Source organism: Parasteatoda tepidariorum, chromosome 9 (assembly GCF_982258835.1).
Source record: "Parasteatoda tepidariorum strain Cologne lab strain chromosome 9, Ptep-v5.0, whole genome shotgun sequence".
Taxonomy (NCBI): Eukaryota; Metazoa; Arthropoda; class Arachnida; order Araneae; family Theridiidae; genus Parasteatoda; species Parasteatoda tepidariorum.
This window is the reverse complement of record NC_141763.1, coordinates 47,981,463-48,001,631: the sequence shown is the minus strand read 5'-3', so window position 1 is coordinate 48,001,631 and position 20,169 is coordinate 47,981,463. Positions and strand designations below refer to the sequence as shown.

Sequence of the window (20,169 nt, the reverse complement as noted above, 5' to 3'; positions counted from 1 at the left end):
AAAATTTGCTTAATTTGCTTGTAACAGAGAGGCCTCTTAACTTCTTAAATTACCAATACAGGGTTAGGTGGGGGACACATCAAAGATTTTTCTGCTCTTGAAAGATTTGAGAAGAAGCATCAGAAATTAAACAAAAATATTTTTAATCATCTGTAGTTCTAAAAAACAAAATCTATACCCTATAATTTTCCTTCCTCTCTTTTCTTAATTTCCCCGTTTTTTTTCTTTGGTTTATTTTTTTCTCAAACTGTCCTTTTTTTTTGCTTGTTTATTTATTTATTTAAATTTAGAACAAAAAATATATCCGGATCTTATGTAATTAAACTGTACATTTAATTCAGATTTCCTTTATTTAAGAAGAAAATGTTTGTGATGATTGTGTAAATGTTTGTGTATTTAATGTAATTTTATAAAGTTTGTTTCTTGTTTATTGTTCATTTACTTTGTTTATCTTATTGGTTTTTCCTCTTTTCGCAATGTAATGTTTTTCTTCTTCTTCTTTTTACCCTATGGGCTCAAAAGTCAGAAAACTATTTATTTCTTCTCTAAGATGTTTAAAATAAATAAATGCGCTACTAAGTATTATTATTAAACATGTTATTTATGTGAATAAAAATAACCTTTTGCTGGAATAATTTAAAAGAATTCTTAAATATTTCTGAGGAGATGAAAAGAAAGAAGAAGAAAAAGATCTTAACTGAGGAGGAAAACATCAGAGCCCGCGGAAAAAACGACGCTATTTTCTTATTGGCGTTCCTTGCGCATGCGCTTGGAATTCAAAATCGCACGATGCGAGATCGGCGAAGCCAACAATAACATCAGTCAGAGTTTTGACACTGAGTGAATGTGAGGGCTACGCTGTTAAACATCACTCGCGATGGCTTTTTTACCTGTCACGGTAAAAACAGCGTCGTGATCAAAAAAATCAAACGATTTATTTTTCGGTATCTGATCTTGGATTACCTGAGCCTTTTATGAATATTTTCCACCAAAATCAATTCAGGAAATAAATTGTGGATTAAATACGAAGTAAACAGCATCTGAAACTGGTTGTTCTAAGTCTAGGGGAACAAGTTCACTGACTACAAGAAGTGTTGTGCGCGAAGATTTTTTATTTTATTTTTCTTCTCGTTTTTTGAACATCGTCCGATGGATTTAAAGCCTTCGTCCGATTACGTGCAATTTTGAAGTTGATTTGTGTGTCTGCGACAGTATGTTGTCATTGTCAAATATGGGTAAAGAAACGGATTTGTTATTGGCTGTTAAAGCCGAAGATGTACGCGGAGTGACTCGATTGCTGGCTAAATATAAATCTTCAAAACCAAGTAAGTGTTTAAGTTAAATTTATATTTGTTTTGGTAAAAGACAACTTATAAAGAAGAAATAAAAAGTTTAATATACCCCCAGCCGTTTAGATACTATAAACAAATATCGCTAAATATTCAGTTATGCGGTTTTTTTATTTAACTGATTATTTATATGCCGGGATAATGATTTTATGTAATATATTTGATTTTGTAGCACTGAAGCAATCTTACGTTTTTTTACTTTGTGCTTTAGGTTTGTTATGATATCATTAATTATTTATATTTGTTGCGATCGAGGACAACCTAATAAAAAAAATTTAGGCAGCCTTTTCGATACTATAAACAAACATCCTTATTTTTCAGTTATGCGGTTGTTTATTTTGCTGATAATTATGTAATAAGAAAATAACTTTATTTAATAAATAATTTGATTCTATATTTCTGCAGTGATTGTCTTTTTTATGTATACTTCAGAGATTATTTTTCTTCTCCATCGCAAAGTTAGCTCTATTTTTTTTATAATATTATAGTATTCCCTTTGTTAGATCGTTGTTTTCGTTAAAAATATATTTGTTAAATTAAGGAATAGCACATAAAAATCAAATGGAAAAGTTAAAATAACTGCCGTTTCGGTACTATTTACAAGTATATTGTCAATTTATCAGTTATGTATAGTTGTTGGGTTTAACCGATATAGAAATGATGGTACTTGGCGATGCAAATTTTAATTGAAGACTTGTTTACAGTACTGTCTTTTTAACTTTTTATTTCTGTTTTGGACCTTTTTTATTGTAATTATACCACCGTATATATAACTCAGTTTTCTTTGAAAACTATGATATGCTCGTTGAATTTCTTTCTTCAAATATTAATACGAAAATATCTAACAGCGCGATGCAATAAATAACTCGTTACATTTTTAACTGTTAGAAATTTTCCAATTAATGTAAAAAATCGATTGAAAGATTTTTTTTTTTTTTTCGTCGTACACGTTCTGATTTTGTTCACTATTAAAAAATTCTTTTCTTTCTTTCATTTATACAAAATCTTTAATTGGAAGTAATCTAATATTAACAGTAATCGCAGATTTAAGTGTTATTTTAGTAAATTTATCTTTATTAACGAATATTTTCCTTCTAATATGTTTATTATGAATTATGAAAATGGTTGCATATAAAAAAAAAAAGATGATTATACAAAAAAATTGCGATGTTAAAAGATATCTTTTCTTTCCTCATTCACTGTGTAATTTGTGGCTGGTTCTATAACAATATTATTGTATTAAAAACCGCAAAATTTTTAGGTAAGGAAACTTTTCTCAAAAATAGGTAGGGGTCACTCAATTTTAAATTTTTGACACCTTAAATTTGTTATCTTTACATTTTAAAACTTTAATGTTATAATTTCAGTGTCAAACATTGAAGTAAAATAAAATTAGGTATAAAATTTCTTATACTAGTTAACACTAAACATAGTGTAACCGGTGAAAGGACAAAATTTATTTGACCGGTTTGTTGTATTTTATTGTTAAGTGTTGGTATGTTTGGTATTAAATGTGATTTTTCTATTTAATTTCGACTAGATTGCAAAGTTTTTCAATCTCAATTTAAATTAATGTTAAAAAAAAAAAACTTAATTCTCATTTTTTTCGATTTATTGGATAATTTAAGTACCAAATTAGATATGTTTCACAAAGCATTTAAAACCATTGGATCTTTGTCTTGACGCATTTCGTTTTGTATGGTAATTTTATTTAGAGTTCTTGAAAATTTTAAAGAAAAAGAAGGGGGGGATAAAAGGCATCCTATTTTGTTTCTCTTACTAATTCAGCAACTTCTTTTCTTTTTTGTAACTATTCACTCGTAAAATCATTTCTTTAAGTTAATTTTTTTCTCGAAATTTCTCTTTACTAAAAATGTCACGTGATTTAGTTAACTTCTTTTTCTCCAAAATCAACATTTCTTCAGACTAAATTACTTTTCTTTCTCTTCTTGATAAATATGCATTGCATGAATTTTTTGTCCACGAGTACTGTCTCATTGTAAAAAATTTTTTTCCTTATTTCTTTTAAAAAAAACCCTGTAATTTGATTGTTTTTTTTCTTCTTTTTTCATTCACTGCTGCAGTCTTATCCTTAAGATGTACTACTGAGCTAAGATAAACTTTCCATTTAACTCAATGCACCTGTTCTACTCTTTCGTTTACTTGTGACGTCATATGTTGCGTGATATTTAGGGAGTGGTTTTACAATGCGCGACTGTGAACTGTGACACCGGTTTTTATTTTGTCTAGATTTTTTTTCGGGTTTTTTTTTTTTTGCTAAGTTTTCTTTTTTTTTTCTCTCAGCATTCAAGTTTTAGTTCTTGTTTAAATGGGAAGAGATATTTGATATTTCGTTAGTAGAATTTCCAAAACCAGTTCAATTCATTTTCTAATGTTTTCTATTGAAATAAAATAATAGTTTTTCTTTAATTTTTTTAGTATTTTTGTTTACATTATTTACATTTTATTTATTATTGTCTTGAAATTTATGTAATCTTTTAGTTTTTAAACATATTAATAAAAAACAATTTTTTTTTTATACTGCGATTTTAATAAAATGAAACGATCAGGTTTTAAGTTTTTTTTTTTTTTTTTTTTTAGGATGTAAGATGTTTATTTTTCCTCTGTCTATTATTCATGCTTACGTTTTTTAACTTTTTTTAATCCCTTGAACTACATTTGTTTTTAACATATTTTCGTTAAAGAATATTTTCTTAATAAAACAATAATGATAAAAAAAAAAATTAGAAATGTTTAAAGGTTAAAGCAAATGCACCTTTTGAATCCCTTGAACTATATTTGTTTTTAACAAATTTTCGTTAAAGAAAATTTTCCTAAAAAAAAAAAAATTTAAAAGTTTAAAACAAATGTTTACGTCTTTAACGTTTTAATTCCTTTAAACTACATTTGTATTTAATATATTTTCGTTAAAGAAAATTTTCTTAATAAAACAATAATGATAAAAAAAAAATAGAAATGTTTAAAGGTTAAAGCAAATGCACCTTTTGAATCCCTTGAACTATATTTGTTTTTAACAAATTTTCGTTAAAGAAAATTTTCCTAAAAAAAAAAATTGAAATGTTTAAAGGTTTAAAACAAATGTTTACGTCTTTAACGTTTTAATTCCTTTAAACTACATTTGTATTTAATATATTTTCGTTAAAGAAAATTTTTCTAAAAAAGAAATTTTTAAAGATTAAAACAAATTGTAGTTACTTCTACAATTTGGAATTTTAATATTCTAACTCCAGTATTTTGTCCCTTTTTTTTAGTTTTTTGTTATAAAGAAAACAGTAATGAATAGTTTCTTTTTTGCTAACTATGTCGCTTCTACCAATTAATATTTGGTTAGAAGGCAGTGAACAGCAAATTCACCAGCAATTTTTTTCTATCAAGATAGTTTATATTGACGCTGAAGCTTAAAAGCCGTTAATATGTACATTAATTAGCTAATTTGCAGATTAACTTAGGTGATCCGCTTAAGTACAGAATTTACCTGGTGTAAATTGATAATCTGTGAATTAGTAGATCCGTTTAAGAGCGGAATTTTCCGCAATTTACCTAGATAATGTGTGCAATAACGGTTTCCGTATAGTGAAAGTTAAATAATTTGTTGTTAGATTGTATTGACTTGAATCTTTGGACACCGAAAAATAAATGAATGGTATTATATTAATTACTTTAAATGTAATAATATTTGAAACTGTTTGATTCTTTTTAATATTCAATTATGTTTTTAAAGTGATCTACGATTGATTCAACTAATTTGTTGATTGTTTGATTGCACTAACTTTATAAATAGCGAACAATAAATAACATTATGTTAATTTCAGTGTAAAGAAATGTTTCTGTTTTTTTTTTTTTTTTTTTGCAAACATCTTATTTTTTACTTTAGTAGGTAATATAGTGTGTAAATAAACTACTTTACTTTGTAGGTCACCTTGGTAAATTTAGAATTGAAACAATTTTTGTGGCATTTTAATGTATCTAGCTAGCTAATATTCACATTAAGTGGCAACATATGTATTTTAAAAATACTTTTTTTTTTTAATTTAAGAACTCGAATTTCTTTTTTATTTATTTGTTTTTGTTGGTGAAAGAGACAAAAAAGACACACTTAAAAAGACACACTTAAACTACGCCAAAAAATTATAAACTCTTTAATAGGCATAAGTTAGGCGCATTATGCGCATAAGCTGCAAGTATATAGAACCCTTAAAATAAGAAAAAATACAAAGAAAGCAAGAAAAAATATTTTAGAAAAGCCAGAAAGCAAAATAACAAAAATATGTAATTTCGTCGTCAACTCACACGATAATATCCGCAAATTAGTGTGCTTTCTAATATTTTATTAATTTAATCAAATATATATGTACATATTACTTTGGTATTTAAGTAAAGTTTTGTTCAAACTTAGAAGCGGAATCACATACTTTTGCTTCGTCACATAAATGTTAAGATCACCTGTTGAGATTAAATAAAATGTTGAATTTAAGATTTTATTAACTCTCATTCTTTCAGCTTTATTACCATCTCAATTAGAATCCCAATCGTTACATCACCAACTTCCTCTCTTTTCTCATTCTTACAAAATATTTACAACCTTGGAAGAAAATTAAAGTCTAGATTTTACAGAACTCATTTTACCGTGTCAACTAATGAACTCCACGATAAATGATGAGTGTAATTAATTTCCTTGGCGCGGTCGTAAGCACATATTTAAAATGTTAGTAAAATCCGACTAATTTCCCCCGAAAATGTTGTAGTTTGGGTAATTTTTGGTGCTCTCTGTTAAGTGTCCGATGGAATAGATTTTCAATTCGTCAAGATTATTCAAATTTATTTTCGTTTGAGTTATTTATTGGCAGCGTGTAGTGAAAGGTGAATTAATTATTGAAGAATTAATTCCTCCGAGAAAATTTCCCAAGTTCAAATGTGAGCTATAGCCCTTTTAATTAGTATACGTCAGGATTCGTAATCTTATTTCGTTTTCATATTTATTAGCTAACATTTACTTAGATCTGATTTATTATTCAAGATTTCTACTGATTTTGGTTATTCCTGTAGAAATGCATTTCTAAGCATACTAATTAAGCGACAACATTCCTTAGATTCATTCCTTTAGTGTTAAAATTTTAACTTTTAGATTAAATTTGATGTTTTGATTGTGCACATAGGAAAATTTTCTAATATTTGAGGCTCAGGGAATAGAGCGTTCGCCTTCCAATGAGGTGAACCGGGTTCGAATCCCAGCGATGGCTGGTAGAGACGAATTCCGCATCAGACTTGCACACATCGAAGTTCCCAGGTACACAAAACAAAGTTTACAACAAAATACATAAACAAATACTAAATCTAATTTAAGTAAAAGACGTAGACAAGAAAGAAGAATGTGTTTCAAAAGTCACTTTATTTATTTTACAAAATAAATGAATAATTAAAATAAAAGGTGTGAGAAATTAATACAGTATACGGTAGCTAAGCGCAATTCACTTTATATCTCCAGATTGCACATTTAAGTGTGAAATTACAACCAGCATTTTGGCAACAATCAAATCGTTTAAGAAAGGCATCTGGCAACATTCGTTCTTACCATGTGCGTTCTTTTAAAAATGGCGTGAATGTTCTTTTTTTTTTCTTTCCTCAATTTCGTGGTTAGATTTGGGAAAAATAGCCATTAAGATTTCATAGCTGTTATTTCATTTCAAATAAACGTAATACGATAAAAACTAAAGTGCTCTTTGCTTTAACGTTTTCTATTTTAGCTTCAGAGCGCCGTTAACGTTTTTTACTCTCATCTTATTTACACTTGAAGATTAGTTACTTTCGCCATTTTAAATGAAACTCTTTCAATTTTTTAACACTATAAAGCATAGCTTCACGTACAATCTTTCCATTTCAAAGTACATTTACGCATATTTCGTGTTGGTTTTTTATTTCTTATACCTGTTTTATAAATGTTCGAATTTAAGCAAATTAGCAAAGAGTAGTAAAAAGAGTGTATTTTATAAAATAAAATAAAAAATAAGAAGAAACGGACGATTTTCAAAATCACTGCTTTTCACTTTATTTTTCATTTTTAATATTAATTTTTCACTAAAATCTTCTTTTGGAAAATTGAGCCAATTTTGTCTTAAATTCATAATTTTGAAACTAAAACTGTTTGAAAAACATATATTTTTTAAAAAATTTTTCCCAAAAACAAGATCTTATTTTTACTTAATCATAAAAACAAAATTAAACCAATTCTGCAGTTATTGATTCAGAAAATTAAGAGTAGATTTTTCACAAATCCTCTTCCTGGCTCTAATAGCCTGGCTCTTCCACAAAAAGCCTGGACAGACTACCAGCTTTTTTGGTTTTTCAGAAAACCAGGACCTAATTTTTGCAAATTCTGAGTAGAATTTTCACAATTTTTTTAAAACAACTCTCCCCTCCAAAAAGTTAGAATATCCCCTATTAATGATTTACGGTAAGTGCTATCCAAAATTAATTGCATTTTTTAATTTATATTTGCCACTGGAATCAATAAATATTGATTGTTTATTTGTGATCGATGAAAGCATCGTCCAGGAAAACAATTTTTATTTAGATTTCGAAAAATATTTTTCTGCATTTTTTTCACAAAAACAAGATCTTATTTTTACATAATCATAAAAACAAAATTAAACCAATTCTGCAATTATTGATACAGAAAATTAAGAGTAGATTTTTCTCAAATTCTCTCACAGAAAGAGTTTATTCGCAGAATCACAATAACTTACTGAAAGAGAAAATACTTTTTAAATCGTTTTCGTTTTTTAAGGCAAACGGTTTCTTTCCATTAAATACTGTTAACATATTCTAAATCGTTTGCGTTCTTCAAAACATCGCCATGATTTAGACAACCATTCATTTGGCTGCTACATAACATTTATAATACATATTCATACCTTAATTTCCTTAAATATTATACAATTTCTTCCATGATTTCCTGTTTATAAAAAAGAAAACTCCATTTAAATTTTGATATTTCGATAGCTTGATTTTGTCACTCCGATGACATAGTCAACGCGTGAGTTGATAAATCCCTATAGTTAGGGATTGTAAATCCATATTGTTAGGGATTATAAATCCCTATCAATCTCATTAAATGTTAATGCGTATGTGTATCAGAATAAAATTATTACACAACGCCCCAATTTTGTGTATTAAAAAATGAAATTTTTCGCAATGTATTTCTTTTTGCATTTTAGTTAATAATGAAAATGGTAAGGAACTTTTTTTCTCAATTTTAAGACATTTCATTATATTACGGAAGTAAGAAACGATTTATAATTTTATTTGGTATATATCTGTCTTTAAGTGTAAAAATTCTATTGTTAATTTTATAAAATCGTATTTTCTTCTAAAACGAAAATTTAATTTTTAGAAAATGTTTCATATCGTCAACTGATGCTATTTTGCTATCATTAAATAATCGTATATTAGTTTTTATGTTATCAACACGGAAAATAAGTCAGGGTTGGGTTTTTGACGTCAAAAAGTGGTTTTTGACATGACAAGGGTATAATACTGGTTTAAACCGTCAAAAATGTCAAAAACTGAAGTTTGCCAAGAAAATATATAAACTTCAAAACTACCAACAGTTGCCATGCATTATATTGAAATTAATTATACTATAGGTAATCAGCAGGTTTTAAAATATTTTTTAATTAAAATTAAGGTAAAATAACAGATTTAAAATCTCAGAAATTTATATTCAAATGCATGTGCAGAAAAATTTTGCACAAAATTTTTTTAAATATTTATATTTAAAAAAATGTTTTTTTTTTCTTTTTGATACTTATGAAAATTAAAAGTTTATTACTATGCATTTTTGACATATAAGGAACATATAACTAATATTTATAAGGAACTTACAAGTTATGTTGTATAAATACAAACTTGATATAAGATACAAGTGTATAAAAATTTTTTTTTAATGTTATACCGAATATCTTTATTATCCAGTATGTTAATTTGAATTTAAAAGTAGTTATATTTATGAATAATGATAAATATAATTCATATTGTTTATTATATTTATTTATAATTATTGCACTTATCATTTTAAAACAATTTTTATCTCTTAATTTTTTTTTTCTCCACTTGTATTAAGAATACAAATAATGCATATCTTGAAAGCAAGAAGTAATTATTCAACAGCTGAATATTTAGATATCCAACAAAGCTATATCGTATTCAGCAAAATGAAATTCACAAGTATTTGGATAAACTAAATTTTCAGCATACTAAATGAATAGGCTGAATATACTGTAAATCGACACTAACTACTCTGTGTATTTAACAGAAAGCACTTAAATTTGTATTGTCTTATGTTAAAAAGATTATTAAGAAGATTTAAAAGAATATTAAAAAGATTTTTCTTTAAAAGAAGATGTACAAAATGTACAAAACTGCTAATGTACAAAACTGCTAATGTTTATCTTTAAAAATATCTAATTTTTAGTATAATCTATACTATACACTAAATTTGGTTATAAATAAATTTCTTAATAATATCACTGCAGATTTTCAATAACACATGAAAATGAATACATAATATTACAAAAGATGTGAGTTTTCAAAAGTACAAGATTTTGGTTACTATTCAAAATATAAGTGTTTCTTCAAAATTTTAAATTTATTTTTTCTAGAACATATTTAGAAACACTATCCTTTAAAAGATATATAAATTTTATGTATTAATTAAATTTAACATATGAATATAGGTTTTTGACATTTTCGACATTTTTGACAGTGAGGTTTTTGACGTGACGGTTTAAACCATGGTTTAAACTGTCAAAAACTGTCACATGTCAAAAACCTGCCAACCCTGAAATAAGTGAAAAATATTTATGTCTTGTTTAGTTATACTATCGATCATTCTGTAGAAAAGAAAATACTTATCTTATTTTCGTATATAAAATATAAATTTTTTGTTTACCATTTTATTTCGAAACAAAAAATTCATTTTACTGCATAAAAGATATAATATTAGATGTTGTAATCATAAAAATATGCAAACGATTCAAAGTAAACCCGGTGGACTTTATGAATATTTATTACTAGTATTTTTGAAGTGTTGGAATATTTATTTATTCAACGTTTCTAATTTCAGTATGCATCGCTGGCGATTCAAACTTTCATTTCACGCATTTGGCACTGCCATATGGCGAGCCTAAGTAACAGTTGCTCGTGTAGCATTTGATTTATGGCTCCCTTTGGCGAAAGTTATTAAAAACGAGAACTATATAGAACCTCCTAAACTGAAATATCTAATGGATACTCATAATAGCCATAATGCGTGCAAGAAAGTGCTCAAAAAATGCTTAACATTACTTCCCATCCTATATCAAATTAAGTCTACAACGTATTATTTTTTTATTCTTTCTTTTTGTTCTTTCTTTTTCTTCCAACAACATAAAAATAAATGAACGCAACAGCCTTCTGAAATTTTCTTGTTACAAAATACCTCTAGTTTTCTTTGCGCTTTATTATTATTGTTTATTTTCCTTTTTTGCTAACGTAGAACGAGCCGAGCGTTGTTTTCTGTTTTATTCTATTTCTCTTTTTAGTCTTAAAGTTTGGCAACAGGACTTAAAATTGATCGTAAGGTGTTCGAGGGTCTTACGTTTTTTTTCTTCTTTTCATTCTATTTCCTTACCTTTATAATAAACTAAAAAAAAAAAAAGGAAAAACTGATGGGAGGAAAATGTTGCTACTCTTAGTTACATCTTCTTACATGGAAAACGAGAGAAAAAAAAATACAGGATAATCGATTGTCCTAGATATAATTTTTTCTTTTTGTTTTATTATTATCGTTTGCAAGATAAATATGGTGGATTGGACAATTCGTGTTGGTTTTGGAGAGGGAAGAAAAGTGGGTGGTTTTCAGTGTGAAAATATTTACTTGATAATAATGGTCCTTGTTCTTGCGTTTCTTTATGAGACAGTTAAAGAAGTGACGTAAAAAAAAAAAAAGCTGTTTTATAGAAAGAGAAAAGTGTATTGTTGTTTTATTTAATCATAAAAAATGAGCTTACACTTTTATTTAAGATGGGAGGCGTTAGTATTCTTTGTTAGATTCTGAGCTAGACTTACTTTTTCTTCCATTAGTTGTAGACATTGTTGATAAGTATTTATTTTATGTAATTGAGCAGTATTCATGTCATGGACATTTTCTAAGGTTTCGTTTTTTTTAAAAATAATTTCACCATTTTAAAAATAAGGATTTATTCAATAATTTACTAAATATTTAGATAAAAAAAGTAACTCTCAGAAATGACGTTATATGTTTGTCAAAGTAAGTGTACGTTATCGTATGTTTTACCATAAAAAATAATATAAATTTGTTAAATAAATAATACCAATAAACTGAGGCAGTAAGATATTACTCGATTAAAAACTACACTTTAAAAAAAATTGAAAATAACAGTTGATATGTTTCCGACGCTCAAAAAATAGGCACCTATTTTCAAAGAATTTTTCAGACGTGAATGAGAAGAAACAAAAGTGATTTCAAATAAAAACGGGGGGAGGGATTTCCACCCCTGTCACATCAGCTCATCTTGATGCCCTGGAATCTTGTTTTATTCATTTCAATGCTGATTCCCCTTACGGCCACTGTGGTTTTTTTCTGTTCTGTTTTTAATCTTTTTCCTATCTCGGCTATTGCGGTTTTTTCTAGCTTTGTTTTAGCTCTATGTTCCCATGTTTCATTTCCAACTTAGCGTTTTTAGTTCAAATCACTTTTGTTTCTTCTCATGCAAGTCTTCAAAATAATCGCCTATTTTTTGAGCGTCGGAAATATATCAACTGTTATTTCCAATTTGTAATTTTTTGAAGCGAGTGAAATTTTAAATCAAATTCTATGAATTTATGTAGCATTCGTGAATATTTTAAGCGAAAAATAATCATTCAACAAAAAAATTTATGTATAAAAAGAAAAGAATTTATGCATTAGTAAAAGAATTTTTTTATTTATTTAAAATATTGAGTTATATCTAAATATATAGAAATGCATTTAATTGAACGGTATAAAATGTTCTACACGGAAAATTAGTGGAGGAATTTAAAAAAAAAATTTTTTGTGTCAGTTATTAAAATGATTATTTTCATAGATCACATTTTCTATAGATTTGAGTGCCAGTTACGATTTTTTAGGGAGCCATGGCGACCGGAAGTTGCAGATTCCATTATCATTTCTTTTCTTTACTAAAACTTATTTTTAAGCGATTGTATTATATAAACTTAAAATTCAAATTTGATAATTTTTTACTTCTCGTTCACGAATTTAAATGTATAAGAAGGGCATAAATATTTATGCAACATTTATGAATATTTTGAATAAACGTTCTAACAAAGAAATCTTGATGGTGTGTAGGCTTGTGACTATTGGACATGTTCTGCTTGACTGAAAGCCTATTCAGAATGTAAATCTCGTCATTATGTCGTGGACATCTGTCACACCGTCTGTCCAAGGGAGGAAAAACCTCTCCCTTCTTTCCTGATGCACGTGTGGATAGGGGATGTTCTTTGACCTTGAAAGAGAAAAACTCTTCCTTTGAAATTCGAAACATATTCCGTTGAACAAGCTGAATTCCTTTGTAATACTGTAGTACAGTACTATTAATAGAAGTTCGTCCCTCTTGTCTGGGTGGGAATTGACAATTTTAATGAGTTTTTACTGAATTGGTATAAAAATTTTATTAGATAAATTAATACTTGTGACAAAAAAGAGTGTTAATTTTTTTTTCTATCTTTCGAAAGTCAAACTATAATTTAGATTAATTTATTATATTAATTTTATAATGGATCGGATTATAAATGTAATATTGTTAAATTTTTATTGTACTTACGTACCTACTTACTATTAAACAATGTTACAAGGTAGACGAAATTGGAACGTAAACAGTAACTTGCTTACATTGTTGGTTACAAACCTCATAAGACTTTAGCATCCCCAAAATTTTTAAGGATGCCTTCTTTTGTCTTATCAGATTTAGTACAAACCCTGGTCTCGGAAAAATCCTTTTGATTCAAGTTTGGTAAATAATGTTACTTTTTTTGCGGTATAAAAGCCTAGAATATATGCTTTGCACTGTTGTTAAGTGATTTTTAGGTCTGTGTGCTGGAGCAGATCTTTTTAAAAGGTCAGTTCTTGGTTTCGAAAAAAATTTTGTGACATAAAAAGCATCATAGATATTACCGTTAGATGTTACGAGATATGTTACTAGATAGATATGAGATCACGAGACTAATATGGATATTACAAGATGTGTTACTAGATAGATATAATATCTCGAGACTTATATAGATATTACGAGACGTGTTACTAGATAGAGAGGATATCACGAGACTAATATAGATATTATGAGATGTGTTACTAGATGGATATGAGATCACGAGACTAATATGGATATTACGAGATGCGTTACTAGATAGATATGAGATCACGAGTCTAATATGGATATTACGAGATGTGTTACTATAGATAGATAAGAGCTCACGAGACTAATATAGATATTACGAGATGTGTTACTAGATAGATATGAGATCACGAGACTAATATGGATATTACAAGACGTGTTACTAGATAGATAATGAGATCACGAGACTAATATGGATCTTACGAGCTATGTTGATACACATGAAATCACGAGACTAATTTAGATATTACGCGACAAAAACCTAAAATACCTACTTTTTAATTATTTGTTTGAAATAAGCAATCTTGTTCTCGCATTCCCAACTTATTTTGTGAGCTGTTTATCGACATTAACATTTTCCCACTTTTGATGTTTTTCTTGCAAATCATTTGTGGTAATTAAACTTACTTAACTGCTTTGAACTTTAAACCTTAATCTAACATTCCTTTTATTATCATTGCGCTTAAACATTTATGCTTTATCAGTACTGAATTTAACTAACCCAGATAGCTTGGGAAGATATAAATAAACAGAATCTTCTCCCCCTTTGCCGCATAAATTAAAGATAAACAACAACACTAAACGCTTTTAAATGACACCCTCTCAAAAGCGGCGAATTATAACATCGCAGCTCTCCTGCAATAACATCGTCGAACGATGATGACCTTAATCGTAATCGAGGATGATGGTTGATGCCTTTCTCAAGAGCGAAATGTAAATAAACAAGAAGAAAGATGGGTTCACAGTCCTTCCTCTACCTTCTTTCTTCTTTTTTGGTCTTAAAGAATGATGCAAAATGCATTTTCCGTTGGGAATAGTATTCATCATTTCCAAATGGCAACGCTCATCACCCCAAGAACTGAGGACATGTTGGAAAGGGCCAGTGAAAATGGGACTCGTGGGAAAGAGGCTTGAGTGACGATGACAAATTGCTGGTACCGCCCTTGTTGCCAAATCGCATCTGCTAAATTATGCAACCCTCATGTGTCTTTCATTTTATAGGGACAGAAGTGAATTATAGTTTGCGCTCTGGGTTAATGGTTTTTTAAAAGTACGTTTTACAGGAGATGTCACCGTGACAACTTATTAATAAAACATAGTATAATTTTTCGTATAGTAAAAGTTCTGGTGGTCAAGATTGATGAAACAACGTAAATTGCTTAATTTGTTGATGACTGTTCTAAGCTTTAAAATGATGATTGTTCTTTAGAATTCCGTTGGTAAGATGGCAAAGGAATTATTTCTTGATATAATTGCATATCGAAACATGCAATTTGATACTTTTAAATTGAAGATTGTGATGTACTATGATGTCTAGAGGAATTTAGACCGTTCGTCGAAATCATTTATTGTTCAAGTTCGCTCTTATCAAAATATTTTTTTTCTTCCATTAGAGATATTAACTAGAAACAAAATGTAGTCTTGCTAAACCAATTTGCCTGTGCTAATAGATTCGTCTTTCTCTCCTCTCGCTAAATAAATGGTTTAGAGTTTTACCATAACATCGATACCTTTAACCCTAATACTGTTCGAATTGGCAACAACTTTAATAACGAGTTAAGCTAAGCCTATGTAGAAGGTATCGAAAAATTTGCACGCTATTTTTTATGGTAGTATTTTTTTTAAATATTACAAATGTGTTAATATTTTTTTTAACAAAAAATTAATAAATTTGTGGAATACTGAAAAAAAAATTCGTTAGTTTCACGAAATTAAAAACATTTTTACAACAAAGACAACTATTACAATTGATTTTTCAATATTGCATCTCATTCACATGCTTGCAGAAATCTAACCGCAACTGGTGCGTGATAACGGTGCGTGCATACGTTAATCCAAAACTTGATTTTCGTTTGTCATAAGAAATCAAAAACAGGTGTTTTGGCACGATTTTTCGTATCAAAAGACTCGTAATACTTTCTTATCTTGGCATCATATCTGGCTGTGGTTTACAATCACGCTATGTATCATTTTTAAGAAAGTAACTTTTAGTGTAACAATTACGTTCGATTATTATTAAATCAATTTCCCTTTTTTCTAGCTTAATTTGTAAAAATCGATGACCAAAGTTATGCCCTCATTTCTTCTTAAATGAATACTAATAATGCATCCATAAATTCTACGATTGAATTTATTTATTATATCATATTCTTTATATGGACAAACAGCTAATAGTTAACTTGGGCAAACAGCTAATTGGAATAATACTATTTTTAGTATATGAGTCAGTTCTTGTATTCGAAGAACCTTTTTTATTAAAACTATATATCAAACCAGTATTTATTATTTTTATCAGACATAAAAACAGTTAAAAAGAATTAAAATTAAATCTTAATTAAATAAAACTATGCGTGATAAAAATAGTAATATCTCAGCAACAAAATAGTGTAGATGATCATTCAATTTGCATTTCAATAACACAGAGGAATAATTAAAATCTCATTAATTAATAAGCCCATTGTGGCTGTACTGTCCAATCAGGTTTATTTCATAAATGGTTATTTTACACTTCGTGAAAGTGCTATAAGTCTCGTGAGTTTAGTTTTAAATTTGATGAATAATAAGCTCTTAATTCAATAACATTTCTAACATCTCATGAAAACAAAATATAAAAAAAGAAACAAAAAATAAAAGAAAAACATTTATCTAGTCATAATTATATAGTCAACAAAACTTAAAATAAATAAATAAACTATATTTTATCAACCGTGACACGTCATTAACTAGACGATAGAAACTAGTTGACGAACTCCTCTTCCTATAGCCGAAATCACTATTTTCCGTTTCGAAATTTCTAATTGGAGCAATAAACCTTCACAATAAATAAATGAATAAAGTGATTACATTTAAATGATTTTTTTTCGTTCAAAATTCAGGCCTAGATTTCAGTAATAAACTTTTAATTGCAATCCAAGGAAAATGGATCTCTTTGTTCTATTTCCGAGTTTAAATGAACTTATATCTCAAGAGAATAGATATATTTAAGGAAAGTATTTCTTAAAATGACATAATTATTTATCTTTGTTATATATAGATATATTTATAAAAGATTTTTTTATTTGTTGATTAATTTAAAGGAACCAATTCTGCAATATTCTAAACAATTTTATTAAAACACGAAAAAAAATTTTTTTTTTTCTCCAGCTAACGACATTATTCAACGTTTAAAAAAGTTAAAACAGAATTTCTGTATCTAATTACTGTATTAAAATTTCTTCTATTGCAAGCAGCCTTTTTAATTGGTTTTTAGATAGTCTCCTTTATTATTCGCCTTTATATCGTAATCATCAACATTTGGTACAATTTTATCTCTTGAAAAGTTATATTTTAAGAATTTTTTTCTGTTTGTATGCCTTAACTAAGTGATTGCCTGCGTCAAAATGTAATTGGATTTACCTTTGCTGGTCGGAGTTTTTATTTACAAGGAAAAATTATTAAAAAGTAAGAAGTTTGATTTAAAAAAACTTCTAACGTTTTTATGGCAGAGTAAACAGTTGATTGGCATACATGTACTATATTATTTGGGTGTAGTGCATCTACGCGCAATTTATGGCCCGCATTCCAAAAGTGCTTCCTGAAGTCTTTTAACTTGAACTGTGGAAAAGAACATTAAAAATTTGAAAAAATAATAGTTTGGCTGCTGTGCTTTGTACAGTAAGTTACTGGTTTTATTCAGTCTTTATCAGAGTACCATATTATACCATTTAATTTTGCAAGTTCTGTTCATGTCAATGGCTTAGTTTTAGCAATAAAATTAATTTCTTATGAATTTTAACGAATAAATGAGAAGGATGCTTATTTGAAAAGTAAATATTATGGATATGATTTTAAGATTCCAACTCCGTTTACCAGATGCTATAACAGAAATAGTAGCAAATTTCGTTTTTTAACTAAATAATAGTAAAAGTTAACTTTTGAGGTAGATGAAATTTTGATAAGTTTCTTTCTTTCTTTTTCTTCTTATTTACTTTTTAATCTCCCAACTATGTTTAGAGTAATTTAGATTAAATATATTTAGTTCATCTATAACATCTTTATTATATGAAAAAGTAGGCATCAATTCCTGGTCTAGTGGATTAGAGTTAAGAAGGTTTCATGGCCGAAGTGTGAAGGAATCCGCAATAAAAGTAACCTGCTGTTTGTACAAATTGCTAAAAATGGTAATTAATCATTTTTATGCAAGAATTAAATCATTATATTTTCATTGAAAATTAATTAAGCTGACAATTGACTTTTTGAAATTTTTTATTCGCGTATATGAATTTTTTTTTCTAAGCAGAAGGATATAGCAGAAGGGTCACAGGAGAATATTTTACGAAAGTGCGAAAAATAGATGTTATTTATTGAACTACAATATTATTTTACATCAAATGATTTCATCCAAAATAAATATCGTATACGAAAAACACATTTTCTAAAAATATTGCCATCTTGTTTTTACAATATAAATTATTTTATAATATAAATAAAAATATTATTTTACAGCAAACGATTTCAACCAAAATAAATATCGTTTGCGAAAAACACATTTTCTAAAAATATTGCCATCTTGTTTTTCTAATATAAATTATTTTATAAAAAATATTATTTTACAGCAAACGATTTCAACCAAAATAAAAATCGTTTGCGAAAAACACATTTTCTAAAAATATTGCCATCTTGTTTTATTCTAAGCCTCATTATATGAATTGTGTGAAATAACATTTGGGCTATTAATCGTCATCGTGATTCATCACAGATAACAGAAATTTATGTAGTCTGGTCAAAAATTATCTCTCGAATCACTGTGTTATTACCGCTATCTTAGAGCGTTTAAGATGATGTAACATTCCAGCATTTTAGCGTGTGTCAAAACCGATCGACATCAAAGAAGTTTTTCCTACATGGTTTATTTTAGTTTATAGGCCCCGGAAACGTTGTTAAAAGATTGTTTATGAGTGTTATGAATCTTTATCTTTCTCAAGATGTCTTGTCATTCGGAGTAATTATTTATTCACGCTTATAAAAAAAGAAGAAAAAAAAGATTATATGAAGAAAGATTTAAACATACGATTGACAAAAATAACTTTAAAAACGGTCATTAAAGGAAAACTCTCAAATAAAATTATCTAAGAACTTACAGCTGTTTGAATGCTATAGTTAATTATGTATTTAGGTATATTGAAGAACTAGTGAAAGAAGGTTTTTAAGTAATATTTTAAAAAAAGTTAAATTTCTCGGGAAAAACCTTATTTTAGTCTTATTTAATTTTTGAAAATTTTTGCCAAATCATTCGATTTTGGCGATCTTACTGGATGAAGGTAATAAATTAGTCTTCGAATGTTTTTATAGTGAAAGAAGCATCTAATTTATTATCACTAAACGATCGACGACAAGCTTAGATCGTCTCTGTTTTGGCTGCATATTAAAACACTAAGATTTTCGCTCAATAAATAAAGGCAAGGGATATGCTATTTTATCAAACACAAAGAGCAATGTATTAACTTAAAAACTAATTTACTCCGATTTCTTGTTGTCCGCTTGGAACCTTCATCCACTAAGATTTTGATTGACTAATTTTATTTGACGAATTTTTGTTGTAAAGTCGTCTGAATTTTAATAATTTTCATTATTTTAAAAGGTTAGAGGCATGATTCAGGGTACAATAATTTGTTCCTGCTCATAAAATTTCAAATTTACTAATTCATTTATTAAAAATACTATTTATACTATTACTATTATAAGTATGAAAGATACTATTTATTTCGCTTAACACAAAGAGTAATGTGTTAACTTAGAAGTTAATTTACTCCGATTTCCTGTTACGCCCCTTGCAACCTTCATCCACTAAGATTACATTTGTCTCTTCTCTATGAAATTTTAATCATAAAAGATTCGTTAGAATTTTAGAAATTTTCGTCTTCTTAAAGAATTATCTCATGATTTACAGAATAGTTATTTATTCGGACTTATAAAATTTCGAATTTCCTAATTTATTTATTAAAAAATACAAAAAATAAAGGCTGAGCATAATTTTTTGTTTCGTCAAATACAAAGAGCAGTGTATAAACTTTATACCTAATTGTTATCATTTGAAACCTATCATCCACTAAGATTTTATTTTCATCTTAACTGTGGAATTTTTATTATGAAATTCGTCTGGATTTTAGAAATTCTCATCTTTCTGAAAAGCTACTCATATGACTTAAGGAAGTTATTTATTTATGCTTATAAAATTTCGAATTTACTAATTTATTTGTTCAAAAATTCTAAGCACTAAGAGTAAGGCATACTGTTTATTACGTCAAGACACAAAGAGCATAAACTTTAAGGCTAATTAACTCCAATTTCCTTGAAACCTTTATCCACTAAGCTTTTATTTTATTTGT

At 27.7% G+C, this 20,169-nt stretch overlaps 1 protein-coding gene across 1 annotated transcript in view; it reads left to right on the top strand.

Annotated features, from left to right (window-relative positions):
• The first annotated feature begins 778 nt into the window (after window positions 1-778).
• LOC107451127 (caskin-2) overlaps window positions 779-20,169 on the top strand; it is a 351,713-nt gene continuing 332,322 nt past the window's right edge. The window contains exon 1 of the mRNA XM_016067122.4: window positions 779-1,325. Coding sequence (XP_015922608.1) covers window positions 1,214-1,325 — 112 coding nt within the window. The 5' untranslated portion in view covers window positions 779-1,213. The remainder of the gene's footprint in view (window positions 1,326-20,169) is intronic.